The following is a 20,592-nucleotide window of genomic DNA, read 5'->3' on the forward strand; positions in this document are numbered from 1 at the left end:
CAAATCCAATTTACTCCCTTTTTTTGCTATCCTGGACCCCCGGAGCATGAACTTTCTGATAAATTAAACTTCCATCCCACCGAGCTGGAATATGGACAAAAAGAATCCCACGCACACTGCAGGCCAGGGCTTGAAATACCGTTGCACACTTTTCCTCACAAGTCTCTAAAGGTTAAATAAGCCAGATTCACTCTCGGTCTTCCCCTCTTGGAACCATGCCAGGGAGCCCTGTGGTAGAAACTTGCCAAAAAACCCTGGGAAATAGTTGCCCGGTGTCAGGCCCTGCAAGCAAACCTTGGATGGACCTACCTGGCTCTCTCAGGAACGCAACACGAGCTCACCCAGATAGCATGGCTGCCCTTGCAGCACCCAGGGCTCAGTGGGATAAGGTCAGGTGAGAATAGAGATCCCCACCAGTGAGCCAGACATCTGATCCAAACCAAAGCTCTTCTCCTCTGGGAGAAGCAGTGGGAAGCACAGAGGTAGTAAGATAACCTGTCTTCTCCGAGAGTAACGCCCTCCCAGCTACTCACCATGAGTGTAAGAGATAAAACTGACATTTTACTGGTCTTGTTTTGGTGAAATGCACTGCTAAAAGGCTTTTTTTTGCAATGAAGAGAGTCTGAAACAAGGAAGAGAGGGATTAACACCAGAATGCGGAAACATGAAATTACTTCCACATTTAGACTGTATCATATAGAGCCAGAGCATGTTCAGTGTGCAATCAGCGTGCACCAAATTATTTTGGGAAATGCAAAAATGCATGTTGTTAATACTGAATAAATGATCATTTGTGGATGACAGGGTTCACACCTTCTGTTCCCAATAAAACTTCCTTCTTCTATGTTAGTGTTGCTCCCACTGTCCTGATACAGGCCAAATGTCAACTGAGGTCACCTGAGTCCTGAACCAAGATTGCAGACTTGGCTTGATGGGCATAAACTGCCTGATGCCAGCAGGCTAAATTAAAGACAACAGTGAAAACATCCACAGTGTGCAGGTTAAACCCCCACTGCTATCAAATCAAGGGTAGTTAAGAAGTCAGATCAACAAAGAGAGTGGATGGATGTCAACTGGAAGTAAAACATTTACTTTCTCTCTTCTGTTTCTGTTTAGTGAATTGTGTTTCTTTGTAAAGAATACCATTTATTTTTGTCTGCTTCTTCTTTTATCATGGTTTCTTAAGGTATAAACATTTTTTATAGCCTTTTTGTCATCCCGAATGTTCCTGTTTGGTATTGTAGAGATCAAACTAACCACTCCCTCTGCATATCCCAGAGACAGGCTTCGCTTGTGCTCCAGCTGAAGTCATTGGCAATTTTGCCCTCTTCTTCCCCCAGCAGATTTCTCCTATAGAAAACAGAGCCCCACTTTAATTTGAGAGGTTTGGCATCTGAAGAAGGATCCACCTGCCCATTCCTAAAGCATGGCAGCATAGCCCACGTGTTAAATCCCCACTGCACTCAAGCTCAGTTCACAGCTGGAAGCTGCTCCAGCACTGCAATTGGCTGTCCTCGTAGGCTGTGTTCTCACACGGGAGAAGGAAAAGCCCCCTGAACAGTCTGTAGGTAACTCCCTTTTTCTGAGCCAGTGAATCTGAGAATTTGTATTCTCTAGAATAATGGAGTGGACACTTACCCTCATCATCTTACAGCAGCTGAAAGAGTTTAATGCTATTTTGAACCCTGAAGTTTGCCAGCAAGCAATTCCCAACTTCATTTTGATTTGGTCTCTGATTTATTGCACATCCTTAGCCATTATTATTTTTAAAGGCTTAAATGATAACAGTATTTAAACAGCTTCCCTTCTTTCCTCCTTGGTATCTCCCAATGCTAGTAGTCAATACCCATTTCTGGGATGTATGAATTTGAAATTAATTTTAATATCAAAGGACATTATGGCATTCACTTTTCAAGGGGATGCTCTGGTGAGCTTTTTTTCTGACTTGCAATGCCAGGTAGAACTTATGGAAAACATTTAGTAGGTGTACCCTTAACACGAACTTACTAGAAGAGAGGTAAGGATGTTTCTTATTAAAACAGACATTTCTTGGTAATGAAATTCCATTAGCATATCAGCCTTGACTTCAGGCACACTTTAAAGGAAGTGTCAATTTAATAATCACTCTTCAGTTTGAAATGTCATCCCTACTCTGATTACAAGTAAACTCTATAACAACTATAATTAAGAGACTTTGGAAAAAGGGAGTTAACTTGCCATTTTTTAAATTTTGTTTTGCCTGCACCATGTGTTTTTGCAGCACTGCACGGAGTCCAATTACTCATTTTGCTGCAGGTACAGCACTCCTGAAGGCCCTGCATTCTTCCCATTTAAAACAGTGACTAAAACAGTGGGGTCATAGTGTAAGAGTGAAAAGGTTTACAGTAATACAAATATTAATAAATACCAGAAGCAGCAGCAGCAGGCTGAAGAAGAATGTAAACTGGTGACAGCACATGTGTGCCTGGAGAAATCCCATTGGGCAGGAAAGAGAGATTAACAGAGAAACACTCACTGTGCTGATATCCGTACACTTCCTCACCGGGACGTGTGAGAAGGTCAGCAAAGGTCACAGCTTTACTGAGATTCATAAAATAGTTCGTCTCAATGGGCAGTGAGGAAAAACGATGCCCAGGTCTGGAGAAGAGAAAATCCAGACATCACAGTATTAGTGGTAATGACCAATGGACAGCAATAGTATATTTGAGAGCATTGTGAGAGGTCAAGAGGGTGAGGATGAGCCGGGAATAGTCATACCTATATGTAGCAGCTGTTAGGAGAGACTCATCTTGCGTGCTTTGACAACACTTACTCAGCTGTTTGGGCCAATAAAGTTGTATGGAAGTAGGAACTAGAAGCAAGAAGATGTGTGCCTTCGTATGTCAGTGGTGTTGCCTTCATTGGCCACCCAAGAAGGGAGATCACATTGAAGGAGGAAATCACCTTACTGTCCTAAACAGAAGGGTGTTTGGGGGAACGTAGGACACATTTTTGAAAAGATGAACTACCAAAAAGCTTGTATTGTAGCTTTTTGCCTGACTGTAAGCCATTCAAACCCAGTGGGCCTCTTCAGCAAAACTATTTCCCAGCTAAAATTCTGTTTTGGATGTGATCTTAACATGTTCCTGCTGAAACAAACCAGTAGGGCTATGTGTCCTAAATGAGCAGGTCCAGACTAATAGTGAACCGCCCTGACTATGCAACTTTTCTGGCTTATGTTTTTTTTTCTTTTTAATGTGCCCTGGTGTGATCAATGAATGTCACTATCTGGTCTAAGTGCAGAATGGTAGCTGAACCTTGAAGAGAGTTTCCGAACAAGGATAATTTTTGCTAGCCTACAATGGCTGCAGGCTGGGTCATGTTCTGTCTGTGACATCTATGTTGAGAATAAATAAGTGATATGCTTAGGAGGACTAGCACCAACCATGACAGACACCACGTTATGGTCAAAAGGCCACAACTTCGTTAATATGATGCCTAAAGGCATCCTCCTAACAGCCGTGGAAAGAGGAGGAAATGACAATAGCCTAAAGCACTCATCAGCCTCTCCTCCCTTTTTGGCACTGCAAAGCAAGACATACCACAGCAGGCCAGAGCAAACCTACCAAACCGGGTGAGATTGCTTAAGTCCACCTGCTTGTTTCATGTATCTTGCTGCATCAGGAGACTGCAGAATCCTTCTGATCTGTCAATGGTCCTGCCCTCTACTCCCATCAACGTGACAGAGTGACCAAGCTGGTGTCCTTCAGCAAGGACATCAGCAACAAATGGAAACCAGGGGGTGAAGACAGCCACAGCACGGATGTGGGGGACTGTGAAGATGCACAGCTGCTACTGTATTTTATGACCATGGGCCTGCCTACCATCAGCAGCACTGGTGAGAGGTCAGGCAGGGACCTTCCTGTACACCCCTTCCCCTCTCTCCCACTCCCATAATAAATCTGCAGCCTTTCACAGCCACAGATGAAAGCCAATGCAAGCCATAGCAGCATCCCAAACTCTACTGACTGGAGACAACCTGCAGGATACAACTCACACACATGCCACAAAAGCAGCATGGCTTATCCTGCAATAAATTGATAAATAAATGTTCCACAAATTAATCTCTCTTCATGACTGATATTCTTTCTGGCATATCTCAGTCTCTGAGGTCTGCAAGTGCCTCTTGAAACCTACTGATGTGGAAGGTCAGTCCAGGCTGATATGCTCACAGATTAATACTCTGGGGAATATTCTTGAAGTTTAACTTTAGCCTAGGGAAGCTATTCTCCCTGGGCGTCCCTTGCACTCAGTGCAAAGGGATAGGCCCTTTTAAGGGGCAGTTCAGAGCTGAGGCCTAATTTTAAGCATTTGAAATCCTCCATGAAAGAAATCTTTCCCCTCCTCTGACTACAGAGGAAGCCTCTGGAGATCTGGCTCCTGAAGCTTACGCTAACCTGTGGGAATACTCTCCACTTATTACGTCTCTTATTGAAGAGATGCACCGAGAGGATTCTGAGGGCTGAGAAGCTGCTGAACATGGATGTGTCCTCTGATATTGTTGATGGAAAACATTTAGGAGGCATGTGACTGAGGGGAGGTGTTACTTGACCCCACAGCGCCTGCGCTGATAGAAGTTGTATTCTGACCAAAGGAAACCAAGATGTGCTCTCCACATGTTTGGCGGAAAGTGCTGAAGTCTCACACCCAAAATGCATATGGAGTCTGTCAGTGAGTCAATTTTGTGTGCTTTGTTTCTTAATGCAGCTAGGAAATGAAAAACAACTAAGAAAAGTGGCAACACCTATGCTCCTGGAGGGAGAGATGGAAATGCAATGAAATTTCCAAAATGAAGATGTGCTCACTGTGCTGGAAAGTCACAAACGTGGTAAGACCTGCCTCTTTTAAACAAAGTAACTCATGTTTGCCTTTGGCACAATGCACACCCCTCACTGCTACATACAGAAGCCACGCAGTAGTCGTGGGGCTAATTGTGTTCCCAAGACAAGCTGTATGGTACCAGGCCTAGGACAAGGAAAGAGGCACTAAGAGATGGGGGGCCTATGGAGTACTACATGGAGTAGTAATAACTGATGGGGAAGAGTAAGGGAAAAGCAAGCACTAGCTTCCTGCAGCTTTGCTGAGGAACTGGATGAAGAGGAATGTGTTGCAGGAACCAGTGTTTTTTTCAAGGGAAGGAAGAGAGCTGTATGGGATAGAGGCAAAGGGATGAGAGGCCTCCTGCCCTATCCAAGTTGGTCAGGCAATGTATATACGACTGAACGCCTGTGGTAAGGCACCGTCTAAACTCCTGCTTCATTCATCTTTTGCTTTTATGAATGGTCCAATCTAGTGGCTCATCAGGGTGCCTGAGAGAGACGTAGGATGAGTGACTGACAGCTGCTTTCCTAACAGTTAGCTCTTATCCCTGTCTGCTGTAGTGCTGTAGTGCTGTTTCCAATGGGCTTGACTCCTACGGCCCTTTTCTTGTGATCCCACACCAGTTTGGATGGCTGATGTTCTTTCTGCAGCATTAAGACTTAAACTCTCCCTCCCTTCCCCCCATTTATGAATCTCAAGTGAAATATTACACTACCTTTCAGTGGATTATAAATCAGGTGCCATGACTGCCACAAGTGGGAAGAGCAGTACAGTTGGTGCTCCCTTACCAGGGAGAAGGGCTGCTGGGCTACCTCCTGCAGAGGCGGCTATGGAGCAGAGGGTATAAATGCCCCAGGGATTTTAACGGCAGCTCCGCTCAGGTCCAGCAGATCGTACTAGCTCTGCTGGCCCGGCAGATCTGTGATGGGTCTCAGCGCTGCAATCCCTGCTTGCTCCTGCTAGGTCACACCTGAATTTTAAAGTGCACAGAGAGCTGGGGATTGTGGCACGGCAGCAACGCAGGCAGGCAGCGGAGCACCGCTGCCTCTGCCCCTGCCACGCCACGGGGCCTGGGGCTGCCGCTGGTCTCAGGGTGAGTCAAAAACTTGAGCTGCAGACCTGCGCTTGCTCTGTGCAGCTGTGCGTTCCCACTTCCAGAAGCACAGTGTTAAAGCACGCAAGTGGTCCATGTCAAAAGCCAGCAGTGGGTCCAGCAAAGTTTAAGCTCAGACTTTGTGCTCAGCACAAGCACCTTCATCTGCCTGCAGACCTAAACTTGTCCCAGAAGCAGGTCACCGTATTCACAGGGTGCCTGCGCTAATGTACACCACCGGTCTAGGGGTGACCCTGCATCTACGGCTCGGATAAGCTGCAACTCAGATTATTTGACCGCAAATAACTGAGGGTTGACTGCGTGTGGTCACGTAATGAAAAACTGTATCATAACAGACGTGTACAAGGAGGACAAATTAAGGTCAAGCGGGCAAAGTTAATCTACGATTTCCTAACTCTGGAATGCCTGAAGTTGCAGCCTTTTATGGTAGCTCTTTCTGCGGGTGTCCGTTATGCGCGTTTGCCGCCTATAACTCGCAGCCTGCGTTCCGATCTTTACGCCCGCCGGGGCTCCGCTTTTCAGAGCAGCAGGCAACCAAACGGGGACGGCTTTGGGCAGCCGCGCTCCGCACCGGCTCCGCGTTCCTGCGCCGCCCCCGCGGCTCCCGCCGGGGTGCCGCGGCCGGGCCCCCCGCGGCTGCCGGCGGCGGCTCCGGGGCCGCGGCGCCCCCCCGAGGCGGCGGCGGGCGGCGGCGGCGCGGGCTCCCCCGCCCCCGCCCCCGCCGCCGCCGCCGCCGCCGCGCTCGCCCCGCCTCGGCACGGCGCTCGCGGGGCGCCGCGCTGCGGGCGCTCGGGCCGCCCCTTCGCACCCGCCGCCGGAGCGGGACGGCGCGGCGGCGCCCCGGCTCCCCGCGGCAGCGGCGGATGCGCGGCGGCCGCCTCGCAGCGCAGCGCAGCGCAGCGCAGGCACCGAGGGAGCCGCCGCCGAGGCCATGAGCCGCCCGCGGGCGGCGGCGGCGGCGGCCCGCGAGTGACGGCGGCGGCGGCGGCCAGGGGGACGCGACCCGCCGCGGACGGCCGCGGCAGCCCCGGAGAGCCCCGCGGGGCCGCGCCGAGGCTCGGCCATGCCCTTCGCCAAGCGGACCGTGGAGCCGCAGTGGCTGTGCCGGCGGCAGCCCGCCGCCTCGGCGCTGGAGGAGAGTTTGGGCGCGGAGCCGCCGCCGCGGGACCCGCCGCCGGAGCCGGGCGAGGGCGCGGAGGCCGGCGGCGCGGAGCGGGAGGCGGCGGCGGTGCTGATGGTGCTGGACCTGTGCGCGGTCAGCAACGTGGCCCTGTCGCGGGTGCTCCGGCAGCTCTCCGACGTGGCCCGGCACGCCTGCACCCTCTTCCAGGAGGTGGAGGCGGACATCCAGGGCGCCCACCGCCGCGCCCGGGCGCTGCACGGCCGCATCGCCGCCCTGCAGGGCGCCGTGCGCGGCCTCGACCCCAAGCAGGAGGCAGTGCGTAAGTACCGCGGGCGGGCGCGCAGGCGAGTGTGGGGCACACGCGGGGGCGAGCCGGCGCCGGGGCAAGACCAAACCCCGGTGCAAAGTTTGGGGGCTCCCGGGCCGGGGGAAAGCCCCGGCTGCCGACGCGACAGCGTGGGAAGGGGCCGCGCCGCGCCGCGCCTGGCGGGCTCCGGCGCTGGGGCGCGGTGGGGTGGGCGCCGCTCCGCGCCGCTGTGATGCCAGCGGGAGGGATGATGTCAGTGGTTTCTGCCTTACGTAAGGAGCTGCCTGACGGGGCTTTCGGGGGCTGCATCTTCTGCAGCGGCGGGTTTGGCGGGGGAGGGGGTCGGCGGTTGCGTGCGGGTCCCCGGCACGGCGGTGGTGGTAGGATTTTATCCCCCCGGGCATCTTTGGTTTTGCTCCGTTCGCTGGTCTGTCCGCCCTCCCGGGCAAATTCCCTTCCCCTTAGAAGTATCTCTGACTTCCTGATTCAAATTTTAAGCTCTTAAATAGGAATAATAAGGCTGCTATGTCTCTGGTCAGCTTTCGGGGCCATAAAATAAGAAAGTTTGGTTAATGACTTATTTTGTTTAAAGAGTGGTCCTGAAGAGCCGGAGGGAGAAGGGGGGGGGGGAGAGAAAGAGAAGAGGAAGCAAATGATCCAGGCAATATGTGACTTCTGTTGTGAGCAGTAAGTGCTTGAATCCTTCCTCTTCTCCACCCAAGCTATAAAAGCAGCGACAGGCTGTGTCGTCCTAACAGCTGCTGATTTCTGCTGAATATGGCTCGTGTTCACAGCACTGTAATGATTTTATACACTCACTGATGCATATGCTTCCCAAATGCTTGTGAGTATGTATCTTTTTCATAGGTAAGGCTTTCGACTGGAAGTCTGGAATAGCAGAGATCAGTGTTGGTCCTGTCCTCCTCTTAGTATCTGGCTTAGAAAAAGCAGTGGCTTCAAATGGGAATTTGGCTCTGTTTTTGCTTTCTGCTACTCCCTTGTAAATCCTGAGTATCTCCAGTGAGCATAGCAGAGTGAATTTACACTAAGATAAATGAGAACATGCCCTCTTTTAGGTGTTTTTAATGAACATGCCATTTAAAAATTCCTGCTCTGGGTTTCCTCCCCTTTGGAGCAGTGAGGCATACACATAGCTCTTCTAGGATCAGCAAAGCTGTACTGATTAACAGAATCAAGCCTTAAGTATTCAGAGGTATTTAAACTAGATTCACGCAGCTGCACAGTGACTTTGGTGGTGTTTTATTAATATACATCAACTGCAGATCAGACCTACAGAGGCTTTCTGTGGTTTCAGGGCTAGTGTGTAATCAGACTGGAGTGCTGGGCTGTGATTGGAAACTGCGGTGAGAAGGAGGGTTGGATGGTATAGCGAGAGAACTGTCTGAGGAAATGAAACTCCTTGTATCACATTCTCATCTGTAAGTCTTTTAAGCCGAGTAACTGTGGGTATATGCTAGTGTAAGTGAGAGCAGAGCTTAGGCTTTCTATTCCGGATGGCTTTTTTCTTTGTGGATTGTGCAAGTGCAGCTTATTTTCAAATCGCAGTGCAAATCTTGGTATTACAGCACAGTTATTTCATTCGCTTCATTAGAAAGAGGCTCTGGCTTTATCCCTAAGTTGATAATTTGGTGCTCTTCTGTTTTCTTTTAAACCCTTCTCTCTTTAGGAGGGAGATACTTTTGGTCATGATCTTCCCTGTGCCCTCCTGCTGTTCCTCCACTCCCCCTCTATACACACCGTGCTCAGCGCAGCGCCGCTAATAGAGCTGCAGACATCCCTCGGCCTGATAGCCAAGGGCTCCTCACAGTGCCGGTCTGTGCTGCTGCCGTCCTCCCGTAGGTGTGCGTCCTGCCTCCAGCTATACAGCTGCTCACAGGCACGTCGCCCAATCCTTGTAACTTCTGTCCTGCAGCGCTGTGCTATGTGTTCTTTAAATGTGAGTGCCTCCGTACCAACCCAACGTGCAGAGAGTCAACTTCTTTGCATGCACAGGCTGCTTCTGGTCCCAGTCCAGTGTTGGACCAGTACAGCTGCATTTGCATAATGCTGCATCTGAACATCTCAAATGGGACCTGGAGCTGGACTGCACCATTCTGTGTATCTTTCCCCCGCACCCCCCAAAACCACATGCGTCCACAGCAACACCTCCCTGTGGCCTGCAGACAGTTCAGTGTTCCCAAGGGCCACATAAAACCGCGTGGCAGGAAACTGCCCGTCCTTGTGGTAGTGCATAATATAGCGTGCCTTGTCCTTTCTGGGCTGATACCTCCTCCTTTGTTATTACTTTCAGCAAGACTATGCTAATGTTGGTTTTAAGCATGAAGTGCCTACACAGTTCATTGGTAACACAATTCGTTGCATTCAAGTCACAGCATCCATTTGTTCTTTTGAAACCAGCAGAGCAATTGCAGGTGGTCGCAGCTCTGCCCAGGACCTCACCAGCCTCCCATTTAGGCATGCTGACTTCTGCACTCAGCAACAAACATAGGAATGATGAGGTGGCCTCTGGGCTGCCTTGTGGCTGTCCAGCCCAAATGACCAATTGTTCACTTATATCTGAGATCAAGTCAGAACGGCCTGGAGATTTGAAGTCACAGCACAGGGAACAAGATGGCAATAGGCATGCAGCCACTGCAGCCATGTGATGGCTGTAATGCTAATGCTGAACTGGTTGCATACCAGGAGTTTGGATGTGCTGGACTGGCCATATTTACTGAGATGCTGTATACTAGGATGTTAGCCTAATGACAGTCCAGCCCAACCATGCATTTTGTAAGCACTCTGTTTAAAACGGTTAGGCTATCTTGCCACAATAAAACATTCTTGATGTTGTAACGCCAACTGCAGCACAGTGATTTGAGAATAATGCTACCAGACATGCCCTAGATACTGAGCTGTGACATTTGAAGGCCTTTTCCTCCTCGCCTCATGAGCCAACTGGATTCCAAGATTCCCTTGTGAAGGGACAGGCTGGCTGAGGAGGAGGAGGAAAAAAATGGGCTAACTACATTTTTGGGGCTCTGAGAGCTAGTAGTTGCAAAGGGGGAGGTCCTTAGGCCAATCCACTGCCCAGAGCACCAGTCCTTGGCAGTCAAAGAGATGATATTGAGGGGAAGGGCAGGATGGAAGGAGCTCTCTTAAAAATAGCATATCATAGAATTTCATATAACACTGACTTATTTTACACTGAAAATTATGGATTCTCCTATTCAAATAAAGCATCTGTGTTGGGATCAGGGAATTTTAACAGAAATTTGAAATGAATTCAAAATGGCATTTTTCTAGTAATGTTTATCACTACCGCTCCCATTTTCCTGAGGCCTTAAAGTTCTCATTTTCATTGCTATTGAGGTAGGATATGCTTTGTTTTAAAAAAATCATTTAAACTTCTCTACTGAGCTGCTGTTAGAGGTATTTGTCTGTATGTTCCTCTTGTTTTTGCCACTGTTGAGAAAGTGCGATTGGAAAATCTTGTTAGGCAACATAAAGGACTGAGACTGGGAAGTCAAACAGGTCATCTTCAAAAATGCCAGGTCCCTCCCCCCTGCCTTCCCAGATGCTGCTTGTCCTTTCATCTTTCCTATAAGTCTCTGGCCGGCTAGCGTCTTGCAAATATGAATCCTTTCCCACCCTCTGACTGGAAAAGAAACAAGGGTGAGAAATGTTTTCCTGCTTAGCTCCTGAACTAACTACTTTGCCCTTCTGCCACTCCAAGTAGTTTACTGCTTCTCATCATCATCAGCTCCAGGATCTACTTCTAAAGCAGAACCATGTGGGAATAATATGATTGTTGTCAGTCTTGCCATTGCTTAGGCTTTTCTTAATAACAGCAAGAGAACTGAGCGGTGTGATATTAGTTTTATTATCTTGGTAATTCAGAAATCTAGGAAAAGTGCTGGATTGGTGTGTAGACTTGGGACTCCGTGCCTCCACTCATATTTGAAAAAATAACTTCTCAGTCCAGGAACTACAAATCTGGCAGTCTCAGTGGAATATTGTACTTTTCAGAAGCTGATGATGTAACCCATCTTATTTCTTAATAATTGGTAATGACGGGGTAGCAGATTTTTAAAGCCCTAGTTAAAAAGATTCTGCTCGCATCTTAGTATCCTGGATAATTCCATATGTTCTGGGCTTTTTTTCCCAAAGCATCGATGTGTTACTAGAAGTGGATCTTTCTAAAAGCTGAATCCTTTCCAGGATTTGCTTGCTATATCCTCATTGTGCCATTTTTCCATTCCTGGTTGTCTACTTGCATTTAGTGTTACAGCCACCTAGAAGTGGGGAGCTCTCACGTGTTATTCTGTTCTTCAGAAGTCCCTAGACCAACTCTGCAATGAGTTTCCTTATACTTTTTTCTCCTTTGCTGAAGTGATGGTACTGAGATAAAAAGACAGCTGTGATTCTTTTACCATTTTAGGCTGTGCATTAATTTATTCCATTTCATTGAAGTCAGTTACTGAAAACAGCCTGGCTAGTTTCACTTTTACTTTTAGCCTGTTTCTTTTTTTTCTTTCTTTCTTTCTTTTTTTACACACCGATCTAGTGCTCTTCTGTTTGGGTTTTGAGAACTGAAGGGAAATGTTTAATCAATTGTAAGGTTTTTATGTGCCTTCTGCCACAGTTCTACCATTTTTACAAAACATATGTTTGGATCCAAAGCTCAGTGGATAATACCTCTCCTCCTCCTTGACTTAACATGCTGAAATCTCAATTACTGCTGAAATGGAATCTATAAACTTTCTCCCTAATGCTATGGTCATAGGATATGGCCATCCCATGGCCAGCTGTTGGTCATCATACTTGCAGAGACCTGCAGACAGGTACATAAGGCTTTAAGAGTAGGCGCCATATTGAAAGAAAGAAGACGGAAGTGCATTCGGGGAAAATAAGGGCTGTACTTTGTCCCAGCTTTGCAAAAGTCTAGGGAATTTACAGCGCAATTTATGTTCTGTGGATTTGCTTTTGTGCCGGGGCACAACTGTAGACTGCCACAAAATGAATACATTTACACCAGAATGCCTCTGACACTGCTAGAGACAAACCGGAACAGATTTCTCCCTTTCCTTAACTCTCTTGTGTAGTGTTTTTTCTGTGTCTGAAACAGACCTTAAGCATATCTAAGTGTAAGGGTAGTTGCACTCTTAGAAATACACAGTAATGCGGTCTTGGGGACGTGAGGCACAAGAGTGCATTCAGAGCTCCCTTTGTACATTGAAATCATACTAATTAGCAAATCCTTCTCGGGTGCATAATAAAACCCCCAAAGAAAAACAGACTGTACATTGGATGTAGTAATCAATTGCCTTGAGCATTATGTCCTACACCCGTACGAAGTGAATGACACAGCCTCTTCATTTGTTCTTTGGAAATGGAGAAAGGCTTTTGTCTTTATTTGCCAGATGTGGTTTTTTGGTTTTGTGTTTGTTGCTGCTCACTCATTTGTTTCATAGAAGTTTCCTCTCTGATGCACTTAACTGTAGTTTTCCCATTAATGCAAATAGCCCAAGCTGTGGGTGTGGGAAAGTTGGAGAATTTCCTCAGTGCTTGCCTTCTTCTAAATGCAGAAGGCTGATGTCAAGTTAGCAGAGTCTGAAGGAGTGGGAGGCCAAACCATTGGTTTTCCTGTTTACCTTTTACTACTGTCAGAACAACAGAGAAACATAAGAAGAAAAACCTGCTGACTTAAGAATCTCATTCAGACCTGACTGTAACATTAGATAGAGTACAGTCATTTAGGAAGAAGACTCCTTATCTTTGTTTACAGCATACTGATAGAAGAGCTTTTACTCAAGAAAACAAACATGCAGAGTCTGGGGTTGAGAGGTTTTTTCATCCATTTAGAAAGTGATAGATTGTAATAGGAAGAAATTTGTCAGATCGCTGTGGCAGCGATGCAATGCTTGGGAATTTGTGGTTGTCACTTTCAGTCACTTTGAGTTGTATGAAGCAGACTCTGGCCTCTCTGCAAATCATAGCAGAGCGTAAAGTCCTTTGTCCTGCTCAAGTCAATGAGACTTTCAGTGGAAAGTCTCTGAGAGCTCAGTGCTCAGGTAGATGGCTAGCTCTTTATCTGGCATAACCTGATAACAGATGAATAGCAGATGGCTGTGGTTTTCCTCTGAAGTCAGTCCCTGCTATATAGATGTAAATCTTCAGGAATTTTGCTGAATTCCATTCACTTGGTCTGCCATCAAGTGTAGTATAGAAGCCCTTTACCCGTTCTACGGTTGTTTGCTTTTCCTCCCACAAATAGTACTTAAACGTGTTGCAGGTTTGAATTGTTTGGGGATTTGGTTGCTAGATGGAGAGTCCTTCCAATCAAAGGGCCTGATATCCAGAAATACTCAGAACGTGTCATGAGCTGGATTCCCCCTTCACTGCGGCTGTATAGCTGTGTAATATCATAGTCATTAGTAGAACTGTTTCTGGCCTATACTCGAGAGCCAAGCAAGGCTTTCTGGTGTGTTTATTAGAAATCCTGGTATAAATAGCTTAACTCCTTTAAGACCAGTGAGGTTTCCTTTTTACAGGAATAAAACTGCAGAGAAAATGGAATCAGGCCCATAAGAGACTTACACTTACTGTGGATCTGATGGCATTACATAAATACTTCCCACGGCCCCTTTAAAACCCCATGTTTCTGTTTAAGAGTCATAGGATTTAATTTATGTATGTGTTCATATGAATATGTAAGATGAGTTTTCCACTGAAGTCAATGGCATAGCTACTACTGCTTAGATCCGCTGCTGATACAGGTGAGGTCCGGAGATGAAGAAGCGTGCAGGCTCTGGTAACTTGCTGGGGACATGGCAAGGTCATTCACCTGTTTATTCGCATACATAAAAGGCAGGAGTTTCCCTTTATGAAAGATGAAGGGCCTGGAGTGTTTCCAAAAACTATTGCATAGTTCTCAAATGTCCTTGGACTGAGGGAAGGACTTGGAGGAAGCAAATACAAGTATCCAGTGTAACAGTGCCACTCAGCTGCTGTTCTGGCTCAGCAGAAAGGGGTTTTGTTGACATTTCTTGCATAGATTTGCCTGTCCTGTGACTTAAATTTCAAGGATCGGATTATGGCTGGTCTGGCACAGATATGCAAAGGTAGGGAGAAGATGTGGGAAGCCAGTCCTTAATACTCTCTGGCATGAGCCAGCCACAACTCTTTATCCTCTCTTGCAAAGGCAGATTTACTAAGTGTGTCTGCTTAAAGGCAGCACCTGGCTCTTCCTCCCTCCAAGCTGGATAGCAAAATTGAAGTGGTGCCTGGGAGCCCCGGCTGTGTTAAAAAGCCCCTAATCTGACACATTTTCTTCACACATACCTAAGACATATTGCCCCTAAACCAAATGCAGAACCTCAGGGAGCTCTTAAGGGCAATGTTATGATGCCCAAAGTGGAAAAAGTAGGACCAGCGTATGTGAATAATACACATAAGCATTTTAAAAGCATCATTGCACAGTTGTGTGGTCTTCAGAGTCAGAGAGCTGGGATTTTCAAAAGCTGTTCTTCCCAATCGCTTGGCATCTCCATGTAATCAGAGTCTGACATCAGGCTTTCTACTGGAGCTGCTTGAGCTATTAGGCTGTGAAGAGGAGAAACTCTCTGTGTTACTGAGTGTGTATGTGGGGGGAAGTTTTTCCACTTTTTTTGATGTATTAGCATCAAGAGAGGGAGTCTTAGCTTCATTCCTAATTGCTTCTCGTCTCTGAATTTATATACCAATACGTAAGTAACTGCAAAGGGAGATAGCAGAATTTATAAAAAGTTCAAAAAGGCAGGGCTTAGAGCATGATTAAAATAAAAGATAGCATACAGTGTGTGCTGTTTTTAGCTGAAATATCTCCCTAGAATACTTCCCATTTACATTCTCATTATATCTGACTGCTTCTAATGCACTGCTTAGTTTAACAACTGGCATGTTTTTAGGGTAGATTTTGTAGAAGATATACACCCACTGTGTTCTTAACCTGAGACTTCAAATTGCTGTGTCTGTATTGGACAATCCTTTCTTATACCTTCTTGGCTGAAGGCAGGGAGAAAGCAGTAGTGATGGGAACCTAATTAAGCCTGTGGTTTAATTACACCAGGAGTTGTGTACTCGAAACGCTGCTAGGTTCAATGAGTGCTGCGTGGCTCTGCCATGTTAAATCTCAGCAGAGAATGACTTTTTTTTTTTAATAGGATCACTGTAATTCTTACAAAGCCGCTGTGGTTTTCTCTTTCTTTTCAGCCGCAAAGGCAGTTGGACTTTGAACTATAGCCACTCAGACTGAGTCCCTGAGAAAGTTCGGAGGAGCTGTCTTGCTAGCGTGTGCATGTGATTAAGGAGAACGGGCATAGGGCGGTGTGTTTGTACTATAAATATTCACGGCTTGTTCAGGCCTCCGCAGCTTTTCCCCTGCCTTCTCAAAGTTTTATTGTTAGCTTGCCGGTGTTTGGAAAGAGCTTTAAGTTGGGGTGGCGGGAGGGCAAGTTGGGGGGAAAAGGTGCTGATCTTTCTCCTTGAAGATGTGAGTGACCTTCAGTGGCTGCAGAATCAGGACAGGATGTTTTTAGGGATAAGATATGTGGGGCACATTGAAAAATTCCTCCCTAGGACAGGCTTTGGATTGCTTTAAAGGCAAAACCAGGCTCTCATGACATGCTCCATTTTGCCTTTGATTTTGAAAAAATTACCAAGTGTTGTATCTCTTTGGACAGTCCTTATCTGTGACTGAAGAAACCAGATCTTGTTGATGGTGAAATTCAGGATAGGCAGCAGTAATTCACTGGGCTGCTGAGAGGCAAACTTTTTGTGATGTGGTACGTGGTTCACTGTATCTAGTGTTTCATGAGATCTGATAAGGGGCAATCTAATTTTAAGTGAAATGATAAATTAATTATAATCTAATACTTATCACACAGATCAGAATGGGTCCAAAGAATGGGTACTACCCAAGTCTTTTTTTTTCCCCTAAGTTTGTGTGACTTTTAGGAAAAAGAGGGAAGGTTCTTGGCATAAGCACAGTCCTTTCTTTGATGAAGTGCCATGTACTGGAGGATAGTCGAGAGCTGTATATTAATTCATTTCTCAAAAAGAAAAGCATGTGTCATGGATTGACCACTGACTTTCACGTGCCAGCATCTTACCCTGGACATTACATAACTCCGCATAGTCCAAGTTTTCAGTGCAAACATCTTTATTTTTCCCTTGTTTTCTGGGGGGAGAGGGATTTCTCATACTTTTCCAAAGCTCCTCCTGCTGCATTGCTCAGCTTCTGCTGCTCCAGGCTATGGTAAACACAGCTCCCCCAGCTGTCCTAGACCGCCGCAGTTACCATCATCACGGAGGCTCCTATCTCCATGGGCTGCCCCATATTCACTCTGGTCCCCTGCAACAAGCATTGCTGCAGCAACCTGAAGTCTTGGCCTATGCAGCAAACTGCCTGAAGTCTTGCACGCAGTTAGCATGCCAAAGCGAATTTTTCCCCATAGGATGGATTATTCAGTCAATGCTATTTTTAGCCTGGTTTCTTATCGAAACAAGTGTTAAGGAATAGCACACTGTGTGTGTGTCTAGCAGGGAAGGTGGTGGGCGTACCTGTATATCCCACACCAGCCATTCAGAAATTTTATATCTGTTATTCAACTACAATTTCAACTACATTGCCACAGGGTAGAAATCATAAAAAGAGGCTGCCAGGTAAAAGGAGAGAACAGGCTATTTGCGCTGCAGTTGAAGGAAGGACTTGTTCCTTATTAGACACTAGAAAATCCACTGGGAAAGAATACCATATAAATACTCCAACCCAATTAAAAAAAAAAAAAAAAGTGCTCCAGTTGGAGCTCACATTTTATTCAATGTGAAAGTCAGTCCTTTGCCTGACATAAAAGCTGGAGAAAACCAGGCTTCATTAGTTCCACTGCTTGCAAAACTGCTTGTTCGTATTCCTCTTTCCCCTCTAGAATTACTGATTATTTCTTTTCAATTTTAATTTTTTTTTTGAAAATTTGTGCCTTGAATGACTTTCCTTTTGGGCCATCTTATCCTTTGCTCCTTTCTTCACAACTGTTTCTTAGGCGAAGCAGCTATGTCTCTACCTCTGTCTTAATGGTAAAGGCAACCTCCCCTCATTTTGAGAATGAACAGTATTCATTTTTACAGCTGTGGTTTATTCTCCACTGATTATCTTTAATGTGATGCTGTGTTGTTCAGTGTACTCACCAAACTTAATGATAACCTACTAAGATTTAATTAACCTCCTCCCCCCCACCCCCAAATAACCTGCTTTTGATAGATGTTGTAAATGCATTCATTGTGGCTGGCACATTAAAGTCATTGTATTAAGTTCCCTTACTTTCAAATTGCACTCTGGTTGAAGTATATTTTGTGGCAATCATCTCGTCATTACTTTGCTAATAGCCTGAAATAAGATTCACTACTTTGTGATTTCAGCAATATTTTCTGGCCTCGATTATAACTACCGCAGGTTTGGTTCTGCCTTGCTGCCCGGACAGAGATTGGATAAGCTGTGTTCTGGATAAAAGTCCTCCTGACAGAGACTGGTAGGCTCACCCAAAGGTCTCCTGTTGGGAAGTGGCACCTCCGCGGATGGGAACGGGTGCCTGCAGCCGGGGAGCTGTCCCTTTGAAAGGCAGAGGGGCAAAGCGAAGCTAACGCCCTCACGGGTGTCTCCAGTTTCACCCTCGCGCAGCCTGAGGGGCCGAGCGATGTGCCCGGGACATGGGGGCTGCCACCCTGGCAGCATCCTGACTGCCAGCCCTGGCTGACCTGCCAGTCCCCTCAACCTTGGCTTCCCGCGCAAAGGGTACGTGCTGCCCCGCGTATTTACCCAGCCTGCACTGAAAACTCTTCTAGGGAGCTCTGTCAATACATGCAAAATTCACAGGGCAATTTGATATCCACCCTGAGCATGCAATGAGGTGGGGTAGGGAAAGGAGAAGCCCTGTGTGAGGCGCAGTGGGTCGGTGAATGAATGAATGAATGAATGAATGGATTACAGCTACCTTCGGCGGCTGTAATGTGGCTATTCATTTATGAAATCGTCCAAGTGGAACTTAACACAAATTATTAATGTAGATTAGAAATATTTTTCATTTATCTGCTTGTTCCTAAGTGCTGTGCTGAAGAACCTAGCAGAATGGCAATTCGTTAAAGGAAATGAGAGGGAACTGCAAAATATTGCAGCTGGGGGTGATTATTTTTCTCCTTCCTGGAATTTCAGCTCCTCTTTGGCTGTAGATCTGCCTTGATAAGCACCATTTTGGACTGTGGGATTGAAAGGGTCTGCTACCATAAAATAAATGAGTCTCCCAATTGCGTGCAGACCTTTTTTAACAATAGTTGAAGTGGAAGAGGCCTGGACAGCCTCTTTTTCCTCAAAATGCTGTGTGTGACTAGAAGAGAAACACCTTTTTATGTGTCTATGTATATACATAAATGCGTGGTTAAAGGAGGAAGGTCAGTGGAAAAAGTGGGCAAGACAACATTGCTCATTGAGCTTAGAAAAATTTTATGGAGGGGGGAAGAATTTTTACAACCAAATCAGCAGGAACTTGCTTAAACAAGGCATAAACTACTCAGTGTAGCCCTCATTACAAAGTTAAAAATTCAAGGTAATTGATGTCTCTTGTGTTCTTTCCTTTTTTTGACTTTGTGTTTTCATCCAAAAGCATCCGGTGGTTGAGTTCACTTCCTTCCCATCTCCCCCCTCTCAAACTGGAAGACTGGCCTGTCCCTAAGGGGTTGCAGTGATGTTGATGGAAACTCTTCTACTGAATGTAATAAGTGGTCCTGCTCCAGGGGCGGGATACATCTTGCTTGGGGATGGGAGGACGATGCTGTTTGGTTGTGCTTATCATTCTGACTTGTAAGAGTAAACCCTTGCTTTTGAATGAATTGCCCTTGCTGTATTGCAGCAAGGGTTGAAAAATAAAAAAAGCCTAGAAAACCTCAGCCTAATTCATGAAACTGATTCTTCCAAGGGAACAGATGGGAAAGTGAAATGTAAAGTGACGCGAGTCTACGGTGCAGTTTGCAGACACACTGAAGGAAAGTGTTGTACTCATATTTACTATTGCAAAGAAAGGCATAGCCTCCTTTGTTCCCTTTTGAAACAGTCGAACCTTGGACTTGTTAAATATGTCACTACAGAAGTTGGCACATACTGACCTTGTTTGCTGCGGTCTGTTCTTTTGTAGCATCTTGATTCTAGTGGCATGAGCCAGATGGACAGAGCCCTAGAGCTAAATGCTGGATGGCATAATTAAATGGTCTAGCATTGAAGGCTGGAGCTGACTGAGTCAAACTTTGGCCAAAACTTCAATACTTTTTAGTCCAAGATACATCTGCTGTGTCAAAGTGTTTTTTGTTTTTTTCTTTCAGACCCTATTATTTGTGTTTGAGGATGTTAAATCAGATACCAAAAATATTTTCATCTGCATAATATAAAGCAATCTCTACTTCTCTGTGTCCTGATAGTGCTGCAGGAATATTTTACAATATTGTAGAACAAGGTGAAAACCCACCTGTGTTTTTCCTTCAAATCTGTACAGCCTTTTTCCTGCTATGTTTTGGGGTCTTGGTTGTCAGTTGTGAGCATCACTTGAACCCATCCTTCCCAGCAACCTGCACAGTCACAGCAGAGCGCCCTGCGGACACCAGGATGTGGCTCTGCACTTCTTACTGTGAGCCTGGGGGCTGAGGAGCCTGGTTTCACACTGACCGGGAAACCATGTCAGAGGTATTTCTGTCACACCGCAGCCTTTTTCCTTCCTGGCTTCCTATGCCATTTATAGCAAGTGAATTGTGTCTCCCACCTGCCCTTTTGCTCCCCCTCCTTGGCATAACCAGTTACGCAGCTCCGAGGATGTGGAGCAGCTGACCTTTCTTGTCTGCTTCGTCTTTGCATCCTAGTTGCTTTCTGAGGCAATGGGTTCCCGTGTGTAATGTTTATTGGCAGCTCGTGATGTCTTACCTCAGCGCCGTTCAACCTGTGGAAGGACAGCACCAGAGAAGGGTGCGTGGGAGAGGAGTTGGCAGTGGGAATGGAGGGGGTGAAGAAGTCGTCTCTGTCTTTCCTGAAAGACTGCTCACTAAAGCTGTGTTTGCAGAAGCTGTGCTGCACAACGTGGATTGTTTAAAATAACTCGGATGCTTCTGGCC

The 20,592-nt window shown here is 46.5% G+C and overlaps 1 protein-coding gene across 1 annotated transcript in view; it reads left to right on the forward strand.

Moving 5' to 3' along the window:
* The first annotated feature begins 7,017 nt into the window (after positions 1–7,017).
* Positions 7,018–20,592, forward strand: part of NHS (NHS actin remodeling regulator) — a 270,879-nt gene continuing 257,304 nt past the window's right edge. Inside the window, exon 1 of the mRNA XM_067297037.1 lies at positions 7,018–7,416. Coding sequence (XP_067153138.1) covers positions 7,038–7,416 — 379 coding nt within the window. The 5' untranslated portion in view covers positions 7,018–7,037. The remainder of the gene's footprint in view (positions 7,417–20,592) is intronic.

This window comes from Apteryx mantelli, chromosome 1 (assembly GCF_036417845.1).
Source record: "Apteryx mantelli isolate bAptMan1 chromosome 1, bAptMan1.hap1, whole genome shotgun sequence".
Lineage (NCBI taxonomy): Eukaryota > Metazoa > Chordata > Aves > Apterygiformes > Apterygidae > Apteryx > Apteryx mantelli.